This window comes from Macrobrachium rosenbergii, chromosome 48 (genome assembly GCF_040412425.1).
Source record: "Macrobrachium rosenbergii isolate ZJJX-2024 chromosome 48, ASM4041242v1, whole genome shotgun sequence".
Classification (NCBI taxonomy): Eukaryota; Metazoa; Arthropoda; class Malacostraca; order Decapoda; family Palaemonidae; genus Macrobrachium; species Macrobrachium rosenbergii.
In genome coordinates, this window is record NC_089788.1 from 71,133,835 (window position 1) to 71,156,432 (window position 22,598).

Below are 22,598 nucleotides of genomic sequence, written 5' to 3' on the forward strand. Positions count from 1 at the left end.
GTTTTTTATTTTATTTAATGTTAAAGTTAGCCATAATCGTACTTCTGGCAACGATATAGGACAGGCTACCACCCGGCCGTGGTTAAAGTTTCATGGGCCGCGGCTCATACAGCATTATACCGAGACCACCGAAAGATAGATCTATTTTCGGTAGCCTTGATTATACGATGTACAGAAGACTCGATTGCGCCGAAGAAACTTCGGCGCAAGTTTTACTTGTTTATATAGTAAACAGCTGTTGGTATGATTAGATATCATCGCAAAATCATAGTGTCTGCCTTCAAATCAGTTATTTCTCTAATGACTCCCATCACACTGCCGTGTCCACACCATTTCAAGAGTTTTCTCTCTCTCTCTCTCTCTCTCTCTCTCTCTCTCTCTCTCTCTCTCTCTCTCAGATTTATATATAGTAAACAGTCGTTGCCATGATTGAATATCATCTCAAAATCATAACGTCTGCTTTTAAATCAGTTATTTCTCTAACAACTCCCATCACACTGCCGTGTCCACACTATTTCAGGAGTCTCTCTCTCTCTCTCTCTCTCTCTCTCTCTCTCTCTCTCTCTCTCTCTCTCTCTCTCTCTCTCTCTCTCGCTACCAGCCGTCATATATAAGAAGTTCCAACTCGGTCCCTCTCCGTCATTTACGACGGCGGTGGCCGGGCAGACTCGCTAATATAATATTCATCTAAGTTGCCGACACTTAATATCTGTAAATTAGTTCAGCATTCCTGACCATCATTTCTATGACAGCGCGTTATAATTATGCGAGGGAGGGTTCTTCTGGGCGACGTACAGTGCTCGTAATATTCTAGAGAGAGAGAGAGAGAGAGAGAGAGAGAGAGAGAGAGAGAGAGCTGGTAATTATAAGATAGCCCGTGATGATTTCGGTATGATGAATTATTTTTTTTGGTTTTTCCCCTCAAATTTAGTGGCGTTGCAAGGCCTCAGGTAGCTGTCCTTGTTGGATGTTGGTTGTAATATATATATATATATATATATATATATATATATATATAATTTATAAATAAGTAAGTATATATATACTGTATATATATATATATATATATATATATAATTATATATATATATATATATATATATATATATATATATATATATATATATATATATATATATATATATATATATATATATATATATATATATATAGGCCATTGACCTTATATCGTTGGGGAAAATATTGCTTTCATATTTTTCATCTTTGCAACTAGTTTATATATATATATATATATATATATATATATATATATATATATATATTTTTATGAATACTTAGATAGATATACATATATATATATATGTATGTATATATAATATATATATATATATATATATATATATGTAGAGAGAGAGAGAGAGAGAGAGAGAGAGAGAGAGAGAGAGAGAGAGAGAGAGAGTGTTTCTTGGAAGGGTAGGGCTTGACCAAAACGAAACGATAGAGCCGCTTCCCGGAGTATATCAAGATTCCCCGTGCATTGGTGCGTATGTCCTATGAGAAGGTCGAGACGGCAAGTCCAGTCCACAGGGACGTTACGTACCGTCGCAAAGGTCGAATTAGGACACCATCATTTTGCATTCTGGTATAGGAACCAGGGTTAATATTAATATTATATAGAGATGCACATAAAAAATCGAATAAATGCTTATAGCGTTTTATTCAAATTGTACATTTTACCATGGTGCCATCTTGCCCATAGGTTCCCACACTTATACCTAACGTAAGGGCATCAAGGACATCAAGCTAGCAACAGCATCCCAAAAACTAATGCTTAGATACATGCAGCTGTTTAGAAGTCACAATGACGAGCCCAAATCCAGAAAGGCGAACGCGCGTATTTAGAACAGTAATTGGAAAAGACTAAGAGAGTAGATTGGTTAGTGAGGGTCGCACCATCCTGGACTCCAGACGCCGCCGAAATACTTCGGGTCGCTGCTCGGGTCCTGTGGGGGGTTGTCCGCTGGCACCATCCGCTGGAATTCGCGTTCCAGGTCCTCCAGCAATTCGGCCACTATTTCCGGGTGGCTGTCGGCGACGTCGTGGCGTTCCTCCGGGTCCTCTGTTGGTGTTGAATCTAGGGGTATATTATTTTGTAACTCTGTGTTAAGTGATTACTCATATTCTTTATGGTAATGGGTTATTAATAAGCTTCCCAAACGTCTTGCTGCGTTTATACACAGGCCCATACATGTACATGTTACATATGTATATAAGTATATATATCTGTATACATATGTATATATATATATATATATACTATATATATATATAATATATATATACACACATATATATATTATATATATATGTATATATGTACGTGTGTGTGTGTGTGTGTGTGTGTGTGTGAACTTTGAACAGCCATTGATTTTCGTTACACTCAGCTGCTGTGGGTCGCATCATAAGCTTCTCGTCAAGTTGTTAGGGAAAATTATGGACAAAGATCTCCAGTTTCTTTATCTAGTGAAGCATATGGTAGGGAATTCACTTTGCAAGTAAAAATTTTCTTGCTGATATTAACGTCATTATTATTATCATTTCTATTATGAATTAGCGAAACCCACAAAAGATTTTGCTTAAAAATATATTAAACTCATTACAGAGCTTCCGAGAGCCTGCACTAGTGCAACGAGAGTTATCGTGTATTAAACTCCTCTTTGCATTATTATTATTATTATTATTATTATTATTATTATTATTATTACTTTGATGGGAGAATTCCTAACGAGCGATTTCAATGGTGCGGTGCTCTCTGAAATTGGCATTTTCAAAGCGCCTTACCTATAACGTTGTAGAGTTGAACAGGCGAATCTACCCCAGTTATTCCACTAGCAGCACCGTGGCTTCTTGGGGCTCCTTCGTCAAATCCTTCTGGTGGTTCTATCCATTGACCTCCTTTTATGTTGCCCACCAGGAGCTTGTATTCTCCTTTCCTGCGAATGTTGACGAGAAAATTAGTTAGGTAAAAGTAAAGAGTGAACTCATTACGTTTGGCTCGTGTTTAGGATTAAGGATGTTGTTTTGACCCTAGTTACTTGTTTTCTTCTTCTTCTTCTTCTTCTTCTTCTTCTTCTTCTTCTTCTTCTTCTTCTTCTTCTTCTTCTTCTTCTTCTTCTTATTATTATTATTATTATTATTATTATTATTATTATTATTATTATTGTTATTATTATTGTTGAGAACTCTCAATGTCGAGAACAGGAGTAATTTTGTATAAGGCCCACAATAATATATCAATGGTAGAATGTGAGAATTTATAAAAGATGAACCCAGGACAGGGTTCGAAAGCTTTTTATACATTTTTATAAGGTCTCATATTCTACCATTGATATATTATTGTGGACTTTATGCAAAATTATTATTATTATTATTATTATTCAGAAGATGAGCCCTGCTCATATGGGACTATCCCACAGGGACAATTGACTTGAAAATCAAGCTTCTAAAGAATATGGTGTTCTTATGCTTTATGTGCACCTGTAATTATCAAGTAGTGGGACAGATGTTAGTTATTTACTTACAGGCTCCGTTTACTGTAAGCATATATCATGTAAAATATGCCTAATGAGTACTGGATGAAAAGGATTCAGACCAAACATGCATATGATCGTCACTTGCCTGAAAGCTCCATTTAATTCAGTAGCGTTCTTATTGTCAGTATTCAAGTTATAGACGAAGGAGGTCCTTGGGGACTCTGTGCCCGTGGTGAGAGCTTCCCACTGGTCAAACCCATCGGTGCCCTCCGGGACAGTTCCTCCGGCCAATCCCGCCAGAGTTGCATACCAGTCGGTGACGTGGAAAAGTCTAAGGAAAGAAGTGTAAAATTTGCACGACTGGAATAGGCTGATGAACAAATTGTACTTTGTAGTGCGAAAGTATATGGTATTTTTATATACATATATTCTGCATACAAGAGGTTGGATTTTCTAAAAGTGCATTGTCTTTGGTTAACTTGACTATACTAAGTGGCCAAGCTCGTGTTAAATAAGGTTGCATACTCTGAACAGTGTAAAAATATAGAACAATTTAAAGTTATGAATTCAGGTAGCGTGTAGGTGGAGCTCTGGCTTAGATTTGGCTTCAGTACTGTTTACTGTTTCATATATTATTTGTTCCAAATAGACTTCAGAGGTAGACATATTGTATCTTTTACATAGTAAAGTTAGAAATAATAGTATGTAATGTGATACATTTCTGTACACCCTACGAAGTTCATAAGGCTTGACATTATAATGAACTGTATCCCTAGGTAGAGGGGCGCCTAGCAGAGGGCTGTAAATTCCTTAGGTGAGGATATGCATTCTAAATGCTGGATAAACCAGTCCTCTGAACCCAAAGGCAACAACATATATTAGGTCAATGTCTTTGCTAGGGACTTCTGCCGTCGTGTTGGTGGGAATAGTAGTCCAGGAGTATTAGCTTTTCACCCGGAACAAATTAGTAACAAGCTGAAATTTTCAGGAAGTACTTAGAAGACCTTTCCTAATAACATACTAAAAGTCCCCAAGAATCCGTTGTGAGGGTTTTGAGAAATTCAAAATGGCTGCCAATTTTAGATTTTGTCATATTTCAAGCCCCGAACATCATAGAAAGTCAAACAATTAGTCTAAATATATGTTTTTGGGGCAAGGATTGCAATTCTTGAACTATTTTTTTATTATCTGAATCTTAAATGGAATCATCAGCAAAAGAAAAACAAAATACATGTTTATCAACCTGAACATACACACATTATACAATAAAAGTCATGCCAGTAGCAAGAAACAACACTTAACCATTGCCGTAACTATAGACAAAAAATGCTTAGCTGTAGTCCTAATTATAGACTTTTAATTAATCAATCAATAAATAAATCAATAAATCAAATCATTTTGACGATGGTCTTCGGCATCGTCTTCGTCATCAGTTTCAGGAGAAACTGGTCTTGGTGCTTCAGTTTCTTCATCATCATCAATGAAGAATGGCATTTGTGCTGCATTTTTGCAGGTTTTACCACTGCAATTTGTACACATGGCAGAGTAGTGCACCCCCATCTGCCTGCAGCCACATGATGCTCCACAGCTATCTGCTTTGCAGCCACATGAGATCATGTTGAGCAGACACTCGGGGGCAATGGGGTGGTCAATTTCAACTGGAATTAGGATGTCCTCCAGCTTCCATCCCCAGGCTGTTGGCTGTAAGGGCCTGCCCATCCATTCTTGGACAGTATGATAAGTTCTGAAGGAATGCTGTTTGGCTGCAGCACTTGTCGGAGGCAAACTTGCCAGTTGGAAGGATGAGGATAGAGATACTCTGCTGATTGCCTGTTTGTAGGCAGTGTAGCGGAACTCATCCAGTGACACACCATGAGGTGCACCATACAACTTCAGGAGGAAGCTTTCACCTGCTTCTTGCACTTGTTGGTGAGTGCTTCCAGCATTATAGAATGTCTTGAGCTGGTCATACTCCTCCTTGTTGTGAACCAGGTTGAATGCCTTGCACTTCCCTTGCCGATACACAGCAGACACTGTGTCACATCCAGTTATGGCGTGCAACACCATCAGATATTTACTGGTCTCACCAAGGTTTTCCTGGATATCACAAACCTTGTACAATGTGGTGGGATTCATACAGCTTAGCATATAAAGATCCATGTCTGCACTTGCTTGGTTCACCAGCATCACCAACAAGTCAGTGTCAGTTGCAACGACAACCACTGGTTCACCAGACTCTGCCAAGGATAGAGCTGTAGAGACAATCAAGGCATCTGCATCAGCACTTGCCTGCTTCACTGCTATGCCTGATTGAGTCATCATGCTAGATAGCATGTCTATGAGACTCTTCTTGTTGTTGCTATTTGCCAGAAATGCTGCCTATGTAGTGGTGGTATGCATGTGCTGGTCAAACAGGATGTCACTGGATGTGGCCTTCTTTGCCCTGCGCATTTGCTCTGCTGCCTTTGTGGAGATAGTGCTGCAGCCATCAAACACAGTGGTAATGCCAGCCCCATAGTGCTTAAGGACATAGGCAATGTAGCCCTGACACACACTTCCATAGGTAGATCGCTGTGGCCAAACTACAGAGTGCAGCAAGTAGCTGCCATCCACTACAAACTGACAGTTGTTTGGAAGGCTGTGTTGCATCGGAGCAAATGACTTGAGGACAGTACCCAGAGCACTCTTGGTTGGTTTCCGCATAGCACCATCTTGAAAGAGGGATGGGGGCTGTGGAGCAAGCTCATATGACATTTACTTATCCATGTCAGAACTTGTCTTCAAGATGCAAGTGATGCAGTTAAAGAATATAGTGGGATTTACCACTGTGCTCTGCCCCCTGACATTGATGCTGTTCTTTTCTCCCATGGTCTTCACTTTGTCAGTGCGATGCAGGGTGATGTCTGTGAAGCATTTCCCTGTTATCTTAGATGCTGCAGCAAGACCAATCTGCACTGCATTGTCACAATTGACAGATGTATGAGCCACAACACCTGTGGCTATGGATACCAACCGATCAGCTTGGTAGCCTGCAAATGGTGGATGGGCCTTTAGCCACTGGAGAAACACATTATAGTCATTCTTGTCTTTGACCTGAGAGGATGAGCGGAGATCCTTGTGCTGCTCAGATGGCATGGTGTGAACACCTGTGAACTTTTCTAGGGCATCACACACAGGCATGCAGCGAGGCAGTGCATGTACCCATTTGGTCAAGGTGCTGTTAGTTATGCCCCTGCCATGGGTCATCCCTCCACTAGTTTTCAGCATCCTCATGAGGTACTGCTCAATTGTCTGGTCGGAGAAGTTTCCAGACCAGAACTCATCAGCTCTACGGATGGTAAAGTACCCCTTGTCTGAGAACAGTGCGTACTCCTCAGGTGGCATGACTTCTTCAATGGAGTTCATCTGCTGCAAGTAGAGTCTGGCTGATTTGGCGTATGGAATATGACCTGCTGCATGGAAATGTGGAATCATCTCCTGCACACAGTGGAGGTGGAGTTTCCAGTTGCCAGTTCTCTCAGCCTTGATGAAGTTGAGCATGAGCAGCACTGGTTGATGTACTGGACCCATAGCTTGCCTGTTCTGCTCTGTGTGGCAGCTTCCTCGAGGTGGTGAGTTAGAAGCTGTTGAAACTCATGGAGAGTTTCATCTTCATCAATCTCAGCAGCACCTTTATCTTGATCGACTGCATCCTGGTACAGACTAGCCAGATGATTCTTGTTTGTCTGACTCTCCCAGTCTGCTTTTTCCAGCAAAAAAAAAAAAAAAAAAAACGTTCTGGCGTTTCAGAATTACTTGTTACAACATGTGTGAATGCACTTGTAACTCAAAAACATGACACGGGCTCAATTTATCACACATACACTGACATAAATGAATTCCTTGGGTCTGAAAACCTATATTTTCATACTTCATTTGTGTTTCTATCTTGATTGAGACCTGAGATATAACAAAATATGATATCGATGGCCATTTTGGACGCCATCTTGAATTTCTCAAAACCCTCGCGGCGAATTCTTGGGGACTTTTAGTATGTCATTAGGGAAGGTCTCCTGAGCACCTACTGGAAATTTCAGCTTGTTACTAATTTGTTCCGGGTTGAAGCCATATTTGAACTAATGCTCCTGGACTATAGGTACTACCTATTCTCACCTCATGCAGTGCACTGTAGGCATTACCTAAGGTTCTTTGCAGCGTCCCTTCGGCCCCTAGCTGCAACCCCTTTCGTTCCGTTTACTGTACCTCGGTTCGTATTATTTCTTCCATCTTACTTTCCACGCTCTCTTAACAATTGATTCATAGTGCAAGTGCGAGGTTTTCCTCCTGTTACACCTTTCACACCTTTGTACTGTCAGTTTCCGTTTCAGCACTGAATTAACTCATAGGTCCCCGTGCATGGCCTTCGGCCTAAATTCCATATTCTATTCTATTCTACCCGACCTGTTCATCATTGGGAAGTGTCAATGGTTTCGGGTTATAATGTACTCTAAGGCAGAAAAGTACTTTAGGATGGGTTGTGGACCCTTTGGTGGGGGGAAATGACAGCTGAATGAGCTTTTCATAAGGTCATTGGCAATCATGAGAGCGAATGTGAGGAAGAGTAATGTTATAAGGGTAAAGGGGAACCAGGAAGATGGAACAGCAAGTGTTGATATGAATAGTAGAAGAATAAAGCAGGTTTGTACAGGGATGTGGGAGTTCGATTTCAAGTGACGGTAACGTGTGGGAAGTGAGTCGCAGAGCTGATGAGGCAAGAAAGGAAGCAGGATGTTACTGAATATAGGAGAGACGCTTGTAGTGTCTTTGGAAGCCAAGTTTGGAAAGTATTAACGAACTGTCAAGCCAATTCTTCTCTTTGGATTTGAAATGCGAATGAAAGAAAAAACGTGGAAGCTGTTGAGATAAATTGCTTATATATCATACATGGTATAGGAATAGTTGCAAGGGTGAGAAGTTTAGGAGTGATGAAAGTATTAGCATCGGTAAAAGGATAAATTAGAGGATTCTGATATGGTTCAGTCATGTGGAAAGAATGGAGGATGAAGGGTTGATGAAAAAAAGATATAATCTGAAAGACTTTGGAGGAAAGAGGAGAGGGAGACCAAGAAAAGGCTGGACATTGGTATGTAAAGTCTGCGTTAAAGGAGGGATTTCAACATCTAGGTAGTGAGAAATTGCGCCCAAGAGAGAGGTGAAGGGCGCAGTGTTTGACACACACCTGATGAGTCTCACGTGTTGGTTTATGTGGAAGTTTGTGCACAGGGTTCATCCACATCTTTGACATCCAGCCACTGGGAATTACTTCTTGATAACTTTTTTTTAGGAGGAAATGTAATGCAGAAATTTCAATATTCTTAAATATTATGAGACGCGTCTCTTTCTCTAGCTTTGTCAGAATGTACTTGAGTCGTTACTGTTGCTAAGATGTCCAGATAATCTCCTCTTATTTGGTATAGATATTAAAAACTAATTAAGAAAGAACAGTTACTCACGTTTGGGACTTGAATCCAGTTTTCGTCAGAAGCGGAGAGTGGATGAACCCTGGGGCTCGGGTGCCCCCTTCCCAAAGGGTGCTTTTACCTCCCCTTAAGGGCCAGTTGTTTCCGTTGTTTGCAAAAGCACCATTCTTTGGCAATTAGAAGATTATTAGTATCATTTTTAAATGTAGTGGTAAAGATGCAAAATACATGCTCCTACATCTTTTTTTTTTCCTTGACAAATTTCATACGTAAGTATTAGAGCCTAGGATGCATAACATACCCTTGTTAGAAACCAACTCTTACTTAAAACTAGTCACTTTCTGTGCGTGTATAAAGTGTAAAATATGTAACTTTCATAATAAAAACTCTTACGTAAAACCAGTCACTTTCCTGTACATGTGTAAAGTGTAAAAAAATAACAATCATAAAAACTCTTACATAAAACTAGTCACTTTCATGTACCTGTATCAAGTGTAGAATAAAATAACTTTCATAATAAATACTCTTACATAAATCTAGTCACTTTCAAGTATGTATTTAAAAAACCTTTATCCTGTTAGAATCTTAAGATGTATCAAGGTCACCGTATCTCGCTTAAAACACTTAGTTTGTTATCTATCCCACTTTTTAGTAAACTTTTCTCATGCATACAAAGTTGAGTTATATGCTTCTGTGATTTTATTTATCACTTCGGTTACTTTTCCAATTAAACACAGTTAATAATTTTTCGAAAAATGTGCTTCAACCAAGCATTCCTCACACACTAGTGGGTCACTTAATTATTCTCTCAACCTCATTCCATAACATCTCGCTTTTAATCCTTTCAACTCCAAGTGTCGTTAACTGTGATTTTTCTGTTGACTGCATTACATTTTCCCAAACAATCTTGGGGTATTCAGATTTTCTGGCTCCATTCCATCCTGTGGGCGCAGGATGCATTCTCTTTAGGTAGCATCCCTTCGTTTACTTCAGTTATTCTGAGATCCATTCACTCGATAGTTTTTGACAGCAGTGTTACTTCTTTTCAATGCAGTTATGGTTTCACCTTGAGACCCTTGCTATTACCTATCCCAATTATTCAGTTTGTACTTACCTTTTACTTTACTTCCTTGTACACCATACGCTATTTTGTCCTGAAAATTCATCTCAGACAATTTCTCTTTTTTTTCCTTTACTGTACCTCTCATTTCACTGTTCCATCGTGCATTTTTTTTGTTTCTCCTGTTTGTATGTTAGCTGTATATTGTTGTATACATTCACAATTAAAGGCTGATGTGTTTAACAAACCTAACAATCTTTAATTTATCGTGATGAGAATATTTGGTGTAAATCTGTTTTTCTGATGATAAACTCTCTTAAGTCCTCTTTCCATCTTTCCAAGACAATTAAGCATCACAACTATAAAAATTTCAGATCCTCTTTCTTATCGTTAGATCCTTTCTTTATAACTCCATTCAACTTGGATGAAGTTCCAGTTATTTACTTACGTCTGAGCTGAAGACAATGACGGAATTTTCATAGTGTCCTGTCGCTTTCAGAGCAGTGACCACTCTTCCTATAGCGTCGTCCATGGCGTATGCCATCCCTGGATTTAAAAAAAATTGTTGAGGCACAGGTATTGCACCTTTCGAGCTCTGTAGATTACGAACACACAAGTTCCTATTGTAGTGTGACAGTCGACCAATGTGTGATCTTTGTGATACCCCACCCTTACCGTGGAGCACATATTGATGGACTGTCCCGAGTTTGTTGAGAAGAGAAGGCGTTACAGAGCAGATTTTAAATGATGACGTTGATGTCAGTAATTTAATGAAATACATTAAAGATTCTGGGAGTTTTTGTGATGTTTAGTTGTAGTGGGGGCAATTTATTCTCTTTAAGCAGTAATGTATTTTTTTTAATATTTATTCTTAATCGTAATTCCTAAATTCGTGCTGTGGTACTGAATAACCTGACGGTTCTAGTACTAGGTCAGTAGACCAAACATTCGTAAATCAACCAGTTATTCAATCGATATGTTTTGGATACATAGAAATCAGTATTTTCTTGAAGAACAGCTAAATCATCATGATCTTACCTGGACATAGTGCAGAAAAGGTATAGCTTTTTTATTAGGACCAATTTATTCAAGTCAGTACAGAAACGGTGCTCTGTAGAACTGTATGACTGTGTTGGCTTTGGTAACCAATAGCTAGAACAGTTTGATTATTCTAGTTAACAAATTAAAGCTAAAGATAAAGTTTATGACTTTATACATACAAGAAAACCATAAAATCAACAACACAGTAAAACCTGTTAGTGATCAGGTGGCGAGTTCATTTTTGGGTGCAAATAGCGCAACTCAGTATTAAATGTCTTCCGTTTTCTTCATAATATTCAGTAAAATTCTGATATCTTTTCGTAAAGACGAAATCAACCGGAATTGTAGATTATTAGAACTAGATTCTCTAAGTTTTTCCTCCCTTTCGTAAAATTTGTTAACATTTAATTTTTATTCGTAGCGAAATTAGGCAAGATATCCCTTTGTCATCAAGTGTACTAAACATCTCCACTCTTTATAACCAAAATGATCAAGTTTTTATGAGCAAATGCCATTGGAACAGGCAAGCAAGCCGATGCCTTTTTCTAGCCCAGTCTAGACAAAAACAAGAAGGGGAAAAGGAGGGAGAAAAGTGGAGTTTAACTTAAAAGTAAGCAATAAACCTGCCGCCTTTAATGAAATCAAACCTAAGCAAACGTCTGTCCTCGTCTTGAAGACATCCACATTACCTAAAGAAATCTCCCGGCTTTCATTCCCTATATAGCGGAAGGGGTCTCTGTACACATCAGGGACTTGCATCGGAGAATGGATGCTCTGGAAGGCCATGTACAGGAACATTGGCTCTGCAGGATCTCTTGAAAAGAGCAGGTTCTCAACAAAGTCTGCATACACATACTAGAAAGGATAACAGAGTAAAGGGTTCGATTAGGCGCGAGGGATTTACAAATAGTTTCTTCTGGTTTTGTAGTCAGTGCTTCCATTTTCTGTGGTTACAGAGATAGAGAGAGAATATTAGAGAATGGAATTATGAGGGCAAACTATTTTAGATTTTAGTGGCGTCACAAATTTGTTTTGGGTGCTTACATGCCTTCGTCTCTTTACTCTTCAGAAAGGTAAAAATTTTCTTCATCTATAGCTATCTCGCTATAGACTGATGATCTGCAATTAGAACTCAAAAGTTCAAGCGAAGATGTAATGCATTAATACCCTAAAACAATTCACCCGGTACCTTCATCATTTATTTATATTTTTACCCATTTATTTATTAATTAATTTTTTTTTTCATCTCTAAGAACTGAGATCTCCTTTCTGTATTTTTTATTATCTTCTGCAATTTCTTTTAAATAAAAAGGACATTCTTTGGAAGCTTGAATTTTGAGTCAGTGGCCACCGGTGGCATGTTCAATATTAATAGAGCTTATCTTTTGAATGATAATAATAATAATAATGATAATAATAATATTATTATTATCGTAGTCACAAATTGCTAAAATAGTGAAGAAATGCATAATAATTTAGTGTATATATATATATATATATATATATATATATATATATATATATATATTTGCACTGGCATCATTGTAAATTTCTTCATCAGGAATAATAATGATAATAATAATAATAATAAAAATAATAATGATGTTGATATCATGTATGCTGTTTACTGTAGCATATACCTTTGGGGCCTTGGTCCGGGTGTGTCCGACAATGTTGAGTGTCGGATAAAGGCGATCCGGATAAATGGGGGATTACTGTATTTCATTTTGTCTTAATCATCATTGCATACTTCCGTGTCCACTAAATCTAGACGAGAACAAAATGACTACTAACCGTGTCGTAAGTCCCATTGAACCTGAAGTCCGGCTCATCATTGTTGCGGAAGTCATATCCATGCAACCCCGTTTCTGAAGAATGAAAGAAAGTTGGATAATTTTTTCTGTTTTGTCGTCGTTTTTCAGTAAAGCATTGGGAATAGGAAAAGCAGATGTAGGAATTAATATGCATTGAATTAAAATAATTATAGATACTGAATTTGGCTCTGGATTTCATATAGTTCCTTATTATTTTATCCGATTCATGGACTTTGGCAAAGATGTTTAGCTGTCTAAAGCATTTAATATTTCATTAAAATTTCCCTTTATATTTTGTCAAATTTGACAGCCAAGAGCGTTATGGATATTACTGAAAATGTGAAATAGTAGAATAAACAAATTTGTCTGTGCTTTTAATTATAATGATGTTCCTTAGCATTGTGACATGTTCTTAAAATATTCCATTCCTTTATTAACTTTGAAAGTTACAGATTGTAAAGCTTAATCCTAATCAGTTTTCTTCCTAATTCCATTCCTTTATGAACAAGCAACTTGTGAATTTGAAAGCCATTTATTATAGGGTCGAATCATTATCATTTCCCCTCCCAGCGATTCAACAAAACATTACCTGTAATTGATGCGTAAGAGTCGCGATTATAGTGATCTCCCATCCCGGAGTACAACCCGTAAAATGTGTCAAATCCTCGATGAGTTGGTGTATAGTCCCAGTGGCAGAATCCCAGGTGCCACCTGGTAAAACAAGGGTTTTGCATGGGCAAGTTTATTAGGTATGAGCAGTAACTGATTTTTTTGCCATATGGTTATTGTATGCATAAGAAAAATTATAGGTAGGTCAAATTATTTTAAGCTTATGCAAGTAGTTACGTTGGATTTGAAGTTGCTCTTAGTTTGAAACGTTATGGTATGTATGAATATTATATATATATATATATATATATATATATATATATATATATATATATATATATATATATATATATATATATATATATATATATATATATATATATATATATATATATATATATATATATATATATATATATATATACATACATACATACATACATATATATGTATATATGTGTGCGTGTGTATATATGTGTATATATACACAGTATATATATATGAAAAACTTGAGTTTTGTGTGCTCCTTTCTTTCAATACAGTTATACACCATTAAGTAAAAGTCATATAAAAAAATAACACATATAATGACTCACTTTCCAACGGCATGTGTAGAATAGCCAGCCTTCTTCAGCGACTCCGGCAGGATTGTGGCATTAAGGAGGAGTCCTGTTGGAGCTGAGCTCATGAGGGGAGGACCCTGTGTCAGGATGATAGTTAGCTAATTAGCTTTTAATCGTAGTTTCTTGGCGATATCATTTTGTTTCCGACAAATATGTTTTTGGTGCAACATCGCGTTTTCTCTTTGTAATTATTCTTTCGCATTTCCTTGGTAAAGAACATCTCTTCTGTTTATCTACCAAATGTCATCTTTGTTCCTTCTAGGTTTTGACCCTTCTGAATGTTAATTCGTGTTTATATTTATGATGGTTATCTAATTTTCATAACTATGGTTTTGGGTGTTTTCACCGTCTAAATGCCTCTTGAATATTGATTCATTCCTCATCCAGTTTAAGTTTTCTGTAAGAGAAGACTATTGTGCCGGCTTTGTCTGTCCGTCCGCACTTTCTTCTGTCCGCACTTTTTCTGTCCGCCCTCAGATCTTAAAAACTACTGAGGCCAGACGGCTGCAAATTGGTATGTTAATCATCCACCCTCCAATCATCAAACATACCAAATTGCGGTCCTCTAGCCTCAGTAGTTTTGATTTTATTTAAGGTTAAAGTTACCCATAATCGTGCTTCTGGCAACGATGTAGGATAGGCCACCATCGGGCCGTGGTTAGAGTTTCATGGGCGGCGGCTCATACAGCATTATACCGAGACCACGGAAAGATAGATCTATTTTCGGTGGCCTTGATTATACGCTGTAGCGGCTGTACAGAAAACTCGATTGCGCCGAAGAAACTTCAGCCCATTGTGAAAGAGAGATCAAATTTTTTAAAAATATTTTTTTATGCATACTCACGTAACTTGACGAATAGTAACCGCCAAGGGAACATTTTATTTCGGAAGCTTTTGAGGTTAGTAACCCCATCGTCAGGCTGACATGAAGGACAAAAAAAAAATATCAGTCTTTGCTAGTAATGTAAAATCATTTTCGTGATTTGATGAAAAGAAATATCGTAAATGCTTAACGTTAAACAAGTAATATATATTTTTAATTTATTTTATCAGTTTTTTTCTTCATCGCAAACCCGATTCAGTTCAATGCATTTTTAATTGTTTCAGGAATTTCTCGCGGTGCTATATAGAGAGAAAATTGAAATTTGGATCCAAGCATCAGTGGAAATTACAGGAAATCGTGAAGGAATCGCAATACAGAGGACATTACTGGTTTCAAAAAGTCATTAGTCAAGGTCCTGTGAGCATGCAATTAAGTATAAAACGTGCAGCGAGCCACCGAACCATTTAATGAGGTACAAAGGTAAGAATTAAGGAGTTACATAGACCCATTCAGATTCACGGGTTCCTTGCTCAGTGGCGAAATAATGCAGAAGAAAAAGAACCTCGCTGAAAATGCATAGCCTTACTCTGTCTCCATTTTGATTGGTTGATTTTTATTTGCTCTTGTTGTGTTTTGATAACCTTTGGATTTGTTGGATTTTCGTGAACTGGAACAAACTGGTACTTTGCTCGATCGTTTTGTTTAATTCAGAAATTAATGTTTGTTGATCCATATAATCTACCAAAATAGCTTAGGGTCTTTCTTCAGCTAATCTTTCCATTCGTGTGTACGAAGAGTCCTTGGAACGCTAGACATCTAAACATGACAGTCAATAGCTACTAATAGATCGTATTTTCATATTACAAGCTAGCTCATAATTTAGTTCATAACAAGTAATTTCATGTAGGGAATTGGAATATAGAGTTTAGGCCAAAGGTCAAGCCCTGGGACCTATGAGGTCATTCAGTGTTGGAAAGGAAATTGAGGGTAGGTAGGTTTGAAAGGTGTAACAGGAGGGAAACCTCGCAGTTGCAATATGAATCAATTGTTTGAGAGGGTGGATAGCAAGATGGAAGATAGATACTATGAATGGAGGTACAGTAAAAGGAATGAAAGGGGTTGCTGCTAGGGGCCGAAGGGACGCTGCTAAGAACCTTTAGTAATGCCTACAGTACACCCCGTGAGGTGCACTGATGGAACTAACCCCTTACGGGGATTTCATGTAGGGGTGTGCGATTACTACTCTGAGGGATGGTCATCATTTACAAAAAATCTTTAATTCTTGTTCCTTTGTGGTGATGAAACCTAAACAAATCGAAGCTCTTTTACTCTGTATTATTCAATTTGTGAATCGTGATCAGTAACTATTACTGATTTATTATCAGAATTTGCACATCGGTTCCTGGGACTGCAGTGTTTCTCAAAATTTTACCCCTGGGTGCTAGGGGACCCAAGTCACCCTTCCCGAATTTGAATGTAGAATTTGAGCTCCCTTTGTGGCAACAGATTTTTCTTTACAGCGTAATTTGCTTCAGTTCTTAGAGCGAGACTCCCCATAATATCTGGATCTTATGATTTCTGACGCTTTTAGATTTCCGTACAGAAACCAGAACGCCAAACGAGAATTAAGATATTATGGAACGAACAAAAAATGGTTTGTGATCATAGTTAATTTGACTGTTAAATTAGACTTATTAGTATTGAAATTTGGCGAAATGGGTTATGATCATAATCAGTTTGACTATGAAAGTGGTCTTATCAGCAGTGAAGTTTTGCTTTTACTTCTCTGTAATAGAAAACTATTGAGATGGCTTTGTATGTCCATCCGCACTTTTTCTGTCCGCCCCCAGATCTTAAAAACTACTGAGGCTAGAGGGCTGCAAATTGGTACGTTGGTCATCCACGCTTCAATCATCAAACATACCAAATTGCAGCCTTCTAGCATTAGTAGTTTTTATTTTATTCGAGGTTAAATTTAACCATGATCCTGCGTCTGGCACCGCTATAGGACAGGCCACCACCGGGCGGTGGTTAGTTTCATGGGCCGCGGTTCATACAGCATTATACCGAGACCACCGAAAGATAGATCTGTTGTCGGTGGCCTTGATTATACGCTGTTCAGAAAACTCGATTGCGCCGAAGAAACTTCGGCGCATTTTTTACTTGTGTATTCCTGAAATCAATACAGTAATGTGATCTTATAATGAACTAATCCATTTCTGGCGTCAGCGAGTTACTTCTCCCTTGTAGGTGAACTGAAAACTGACCTGTCTCCCAATTGTGAAGGGATATCTCCCAGTCATGAGTGCTGATCGAGTGGGTGTGCAGACAGGTTGGACGTACGATTGTTCCAGAATGATTCCCTCATTCGCCAGCGATTCCAGGTTCGGTGTTATTGCCTTCGGGTTATGCCACGAAACATCATACCAACCTGAGGAAACCATTAAAAAAATCCTGGTGAAATCACTTTTCTAACAGTAGCCATATTGAGACAGTAAATAACTTGTAGGAAATTATCATCACTAGTGGTACCGTAGCTGTAACATTTACTACAGCAAACACTATTAATTACCTTTAATTCTTTATATATAATCTGGACGTCTTGGACGGTATCTAACAATGGGGATTTTATTGTGATTTAAGTTTTGTCATCATAGCGAATATCTATAAATAATTTTGAAATACTTTTGACTTTATTTCAGAGCGTTGTTTGTGTATGCAAATGCATAACATAAGCTCTTAACCTTCCTCCAAGTTTGTTTGCTGGCTCTGTATAAGAAATGTCAAGTGAATGGATTCACGATGAATTGAATTCATGGCAGATCTCACCAACATTAAGTGTTTATAAAATTCAGTGGTTCTCAACCTGGGGGGCGTCAGTAATTTCCAGGGGAGAGGCGAGCCCTATGGCAAATTAAAAAATTCTCTAATTATATTCGTTATTTTCTTAACAGGGTTGAGGAACTAATATTCAGAAGTTTGTAAAAAAATGCAAACGTATAACGTTTGTTTCCTACAGTCTACTACTCTAGTTAGACTCGTTGGGCTTTCCATGTTTTGTATTTATTTGCCTCCGTCCCTATCCCTCGAAACCCCTTCTCTTTCTCTTTTTTTTTCATTTTCCTTTAAATCTGAGAGGGAATTTTACTCATAGATGCAAGGAGGGCGTGGAGGGAAGGACCAACTCTTAGAGGGGGCGTGGCACTAAAATGGTTAAGAACAACTGGTTCATACTGAAACGTTTCTTGACATTAGTTTTTATAGACATATATCGCAATATTTAATGCCATTAAGATTAATTGTCGTGCCGATACCACAATATTTAATGCCATTAAGAATAATTGCCATGCCGTGGATAAATGTCCCGGAAGTTTCATTTTCGCTGTCTGCTAACAGGAACTTAGTTAAATTTGAAGGCTGTCTGAAAAGTTGCGATGAATTAGGTCAGCTAAATAAAATCATGATTGATTAATATAGTTACATATTTGCATATAGCTAATGAAATGTTTTTCCTCTCATCCGGCGATTATTTACCTTAAGTAACTTAATATGTTTAATCAGCGTCGGTATAACTTTGCCCGAAAAGATATATGATCAGTACATACCTGATGAGTTTCGCAGTCGGGTATATAAAGTGCTAATGAAAGTATTAATAATGGATCATTTTATAATCATACCCGAAGGAAGTCGAATGATTATGTTTCCCGATGTATAGGTTTGCCATTTGAGTTTTTTCTCCTTACATATCTTGAGGAATCTTGCCCTACAGGCTGTGTGTTGTTAGTTCTAAGAAAAGCGAAGGTTTTGTTCTCTTATTCATCAATGCAAGGGTGGTAAGGACGTCAGTTGATTAGGTACCAAATTTGTTCTGTTGTGCCGGAGGCCTGTTAACATTTTCGAGGTACCAACTTACGATAGTATAAGAGGCGCTTTGTTTTTCTTACTATTCATTATCAAAAATTGGGGCAAAAAGATTTATTCGATAGCATTATTTATAGTGAAACTCACGTTAAACAAAGAAGCCAGAACGCAAAACGAGAATTAAGACAGAGTATGAACGAATAAAATAAATTTTTCCTTGCAATGGGTGATGCTCATAATCATTCTGACTATTAAATTGGACTCATTAGCATCGAAATTTGGCTTTTTATTCTTTAAATCAACAGGATTGTCAAGATTTGTTATTACTATTATTATTATTATTATTATTATTATTATTATTATTATTATTATTATTATTATTATTATTCAGATGAAACCTATTTATATGGAGCAATCACACAGGGGCCACTTACTTGAAATTCAAGCTTCCAAAAAATATGGTGTTCCTTAGGAATAAATAAGAGGAAGTAAAGGGTATTATTATGATGAATTGACAGACTGCAGTACCATAATCCCAAGTAACGATTTTTTTTATCATAGAGATGAAGAGAATCTCAGGTGTATGGCCTTGGCCAGAAAGTTCGTCTCCTTGTATAGCAAAGTACAACGAGATTTTAATGCTCAGTATGTCAGGCACCGCCCCTCTTATTATATAGCTGCAATTTCGCTAGCAAACCTTGTTCATCCAATTCTCATCTCTTTCTTGGTTTGTCTTGTTATGCTGTGTTTGACGTTCTTGTATAGTTTTAGTTTTCTGTAAAAGAAAACTATAGTACTGAGATGGCTATTTGTCTGTCCGTCCGCACTTTTTCTGTCCGCCCTCAGATCTTAAAAGCTACAGAGGCTAGAGGGCTGCAAATTGATATGTTGATCATCCACCCTCCAAACATCAAACATAACAGATTGCAGCCCTCTAGCCTCAGTAGTTTTTATCTTATTTAAGGTTAGCTGTGATCATGCGTCTGGCACAGCTGTTGCGCCAACAACACATGCCACCACCGGGCCGTGGCTGAAAGTTTCATGGGCCGCGGCTGAGAGTTACATGGGCAGCGGCTGAGAGTTTCATACAGCATTATACGCTGTACAGAAAACTCGATTGCGCCGAAGAAACTTCGGCGCATTTTTTACTTGTTATATATAGAAATCAAGGCGTTCATGAGCACAATTAAGTATTTCAGAAGATACAGAAAAAGGTAGAGAATTCCAGTTCTTGTTTAACAAATAATCTATAGGTAACCAGTGGGAAAACATTAGTATAATACAGTGCATGGGGCCAATTTTGAAAATGCTTGAATAGAAAGCACAAATAAATGTTATCTCACCGAACAAGTCTTGATACAAATTCCCTGACATCAGCCTCACTGAGGCCGTTATTGTTACAATGATATTCTCACTTCCAGGCAGTAATTATTATTATGTATTATGAATTGTGTTATGAATAACGGAAGTTTATGGGGGTTGTAAAAGTAAATTTAAGTTTTTATCACTGTAGGTAGGTAAATTTCATGCAATCAAGTTACCTAAATCATCCGCAAGGAGAAAGATGATATGTGGTTTGGATGACGCTGGTGCCGAGGCCAAGGACTGGACACTCATCCACATCCATATTACGGACTTGACCATCCGTTGATAATTTCCTTCTCGTCCCATCTCGAGGAATTGCTCTTGGTTCCTTTGATAATGCTCAGGTGAAAGGAGCACTTGGTACCTCTGACGATGTTCAAGTGAAATAAGCACTTGGTTCCTCAGACGATGCTCAAGTGAAAGAATCACTTGGTTCCTCTGACGATGCTTTGGTGAAAGAAGCACTTGGTTGAGTTGACGATGCTCAAGTGAAAGAAGCACTCAGTTCCACTGGCGATGCTCGGATGAAAGAAGCACTTGGGTTCCTCAGATGGTGCTTAGGTGTAACCTGACGATGCTCAGGTTAAAGAAGCGCTTGGTTGCTCAGACGATGCTCAGGTGAAAGAAGCACTTGGTTGCTCAGACGATGCTCAGGTGAAAGAAGCACTTGGTTCCTCAGACGATGCTCAAGTGAAAGAAGCACCTGGTTGCTCAGACGATGCTCAGGTGAAGGAAGCACTTGGTTCCTCAGACGATGCTCAGGTGAAAGAAGCACTTGGTTCCTCAGACGATGCTCAAGTGAAGGAAGCACTTGGTTGAGTTGACGATGCTCAAGTGAAAGAAGCACTTGGTTCCTCAGACGATGCTCAAGTGAAAGAAGCACTTGGTTCCTCAGGCGATGCTCAGGTGAAAGAAGCACTTGGTACCGCTGACGATGCTCAGGTGCAGGAAGCACAGGCACCACCAACGCTTGAGCAAACAGCTCACACAATTTAAGTGCGAGTTTCAAGGACAAAATCGAGGATTTTGCATTTTTTAGACTGTTTTTATTCCGGTTATCTTCCGCCTCGTGGGAAAAGTTGCTAGTAGTGGAAGTTCTCAGTTTAGATCAGTGGTTCTCAATCCTTTTTTAGTGATGGCACCCTAACTAATGTAATCATTACCGTGGCACCCTTTCTTCACCATCCCATCATATCGCATGAATTAACTTCTTATTTAATGAATAAAATTATTATCCATACTTAACCAAATTCAGCGCATCGTACATGCAGAAATATACTGTACAAACAAAGAGTATATCAGAAGAATTAGATGAACATAATCAGAGTAGACACCCTGATAATAATTATATGAAGACTTCTGTAATTTTTTTTTTTTTACAATTGTTCATCGAGATGATCCAGCCAAGACAAAACTCATGACAATCTTGCTGCACCCCTAGGCACCCAGTCTGAGAATCACTGGTTTAGATAATGACCTTGGCTATGTATGACGGTCAAATGAAGATTTATTTTTTACGATGCTTCACCAATCATTTTAACCATTATTAAATTCAGCTTTAATTTTATTGATTTACTTTTTTTCCCCTTTTTAATGAGTGGAATTTCTTCTTTATCTGTTTCCCTTTACCTCCTCTTACTTCTTCCTAATGAACACCATAATATTCTTTGTAAACTTCTTGAATTTCAAGTCAGTGGCCCCTTTGGTGGGCTTGTTCCAAATGAGTGGGTTTCATCTTCTGAATAATAGTAACATTTAACAACCTTAGGAAATAAGAAGCTACTATGTTTAGATTTATCAAGAATGTTAAGATCCTGGGAAGGCGGTGGTATTAAAACAAGGTGTCCATTGAAAGTCAGATTAACTGTTATTAGTAAATAAGACTCCACTATGTTTAGTTTTATGAAGAAGACTAAAATCTTGAGAAGGTGCTGATATTTGAACGAGGATTTATATTAGAGCAACAGTATAGAATAGGTGAAGCTTTTAACACAGTTGCTAACATAATTGCTGATATATTGCTAACATATCAGCAATTATGTTAGCAGCTGTGTTAAAAGCTTCACCTATTTTATACTGTTGCTCTAATATAGAATCCTTGTTTTAGTACCACCGCCTTCCCAGGATCTTGATCTTAACCTTCTTGATAAATCTAAACATAGCGGCTTCTTATTTCCTAATATTATTATTATATTCAGAAGATGAAACCTATCATTTGAAACAAACCCACCAAAGGGGCCACTGACTTGAAATTCAAGCTTCCAAAGAATACGATGTTCATTAGGAAGAAGTAAGAGGAGGTAAAGGAAAATAGATAAAGGAGAGATCCCACTTATTAAAAAGAAAAAAAAATATATCAAAACTAAAGATGAAATTAATAATGGTTAAGATGACTGGTGAACAATCGTAAAAAAAAAATCTTCATAGTTGCTCACGTATGGAATATTTT

The 22,598-nt window shown here is 37.9% G+C and overlaps 1 protein-coding gene across 2 annotated transcripts; it reads right to left on the reverse strand.

The window, feature by feature from the left end:
* Positions 1 to 1,659: 1,659 nt before the first annotated feature.
* On the reverse strand, positions 1,660 to 21,117 carry LOC136831525 (arylsulfatase B-like). 2 transcript variants are annotated; one of them, XM_067092094.1, is made up of 11 exons: positions 20,326 to 21,117; positions 17,191 to 17,354; positions 14,074 to 14,177; positions 13,458 to 13,579; positions 12,849 to 12,922; positions 11,744 to 11,909; positions 10,462 to 10,559; positions 8,987 to 9,120; positions 3,640 to 3,825; positions 2,803 to 2,954; positions 1,660 to 2,080 (listed from the first exon to the last, which is right to left on the reverse strand). In XM_067092094.1, the coding sequence occupies exons 1-11, from the start codon at positions 20,453 to 20,455 to the stop codon at positions 1,899 to 1,901; spliced, it is 1,512 nt and encodes a 503-aa protein (XP_066948195.1). In that variant the 5' UTR covers positions 20,456 to 21,117; the 3' UTR covers positions 1,660 to 1,898. The 2 variants fall into 2 exon arrangements, with proteins under 2 accessions (XP_066948195.1, XP_066948194.1); XM_067092093.1 differs by having other exon boundaries at positions 1,660 to 2,095; positions 20,326 to 21,116.
* Between the last annotated feature and the right edge of the window lie 1,481 nt (positions 21,118 to 22,598).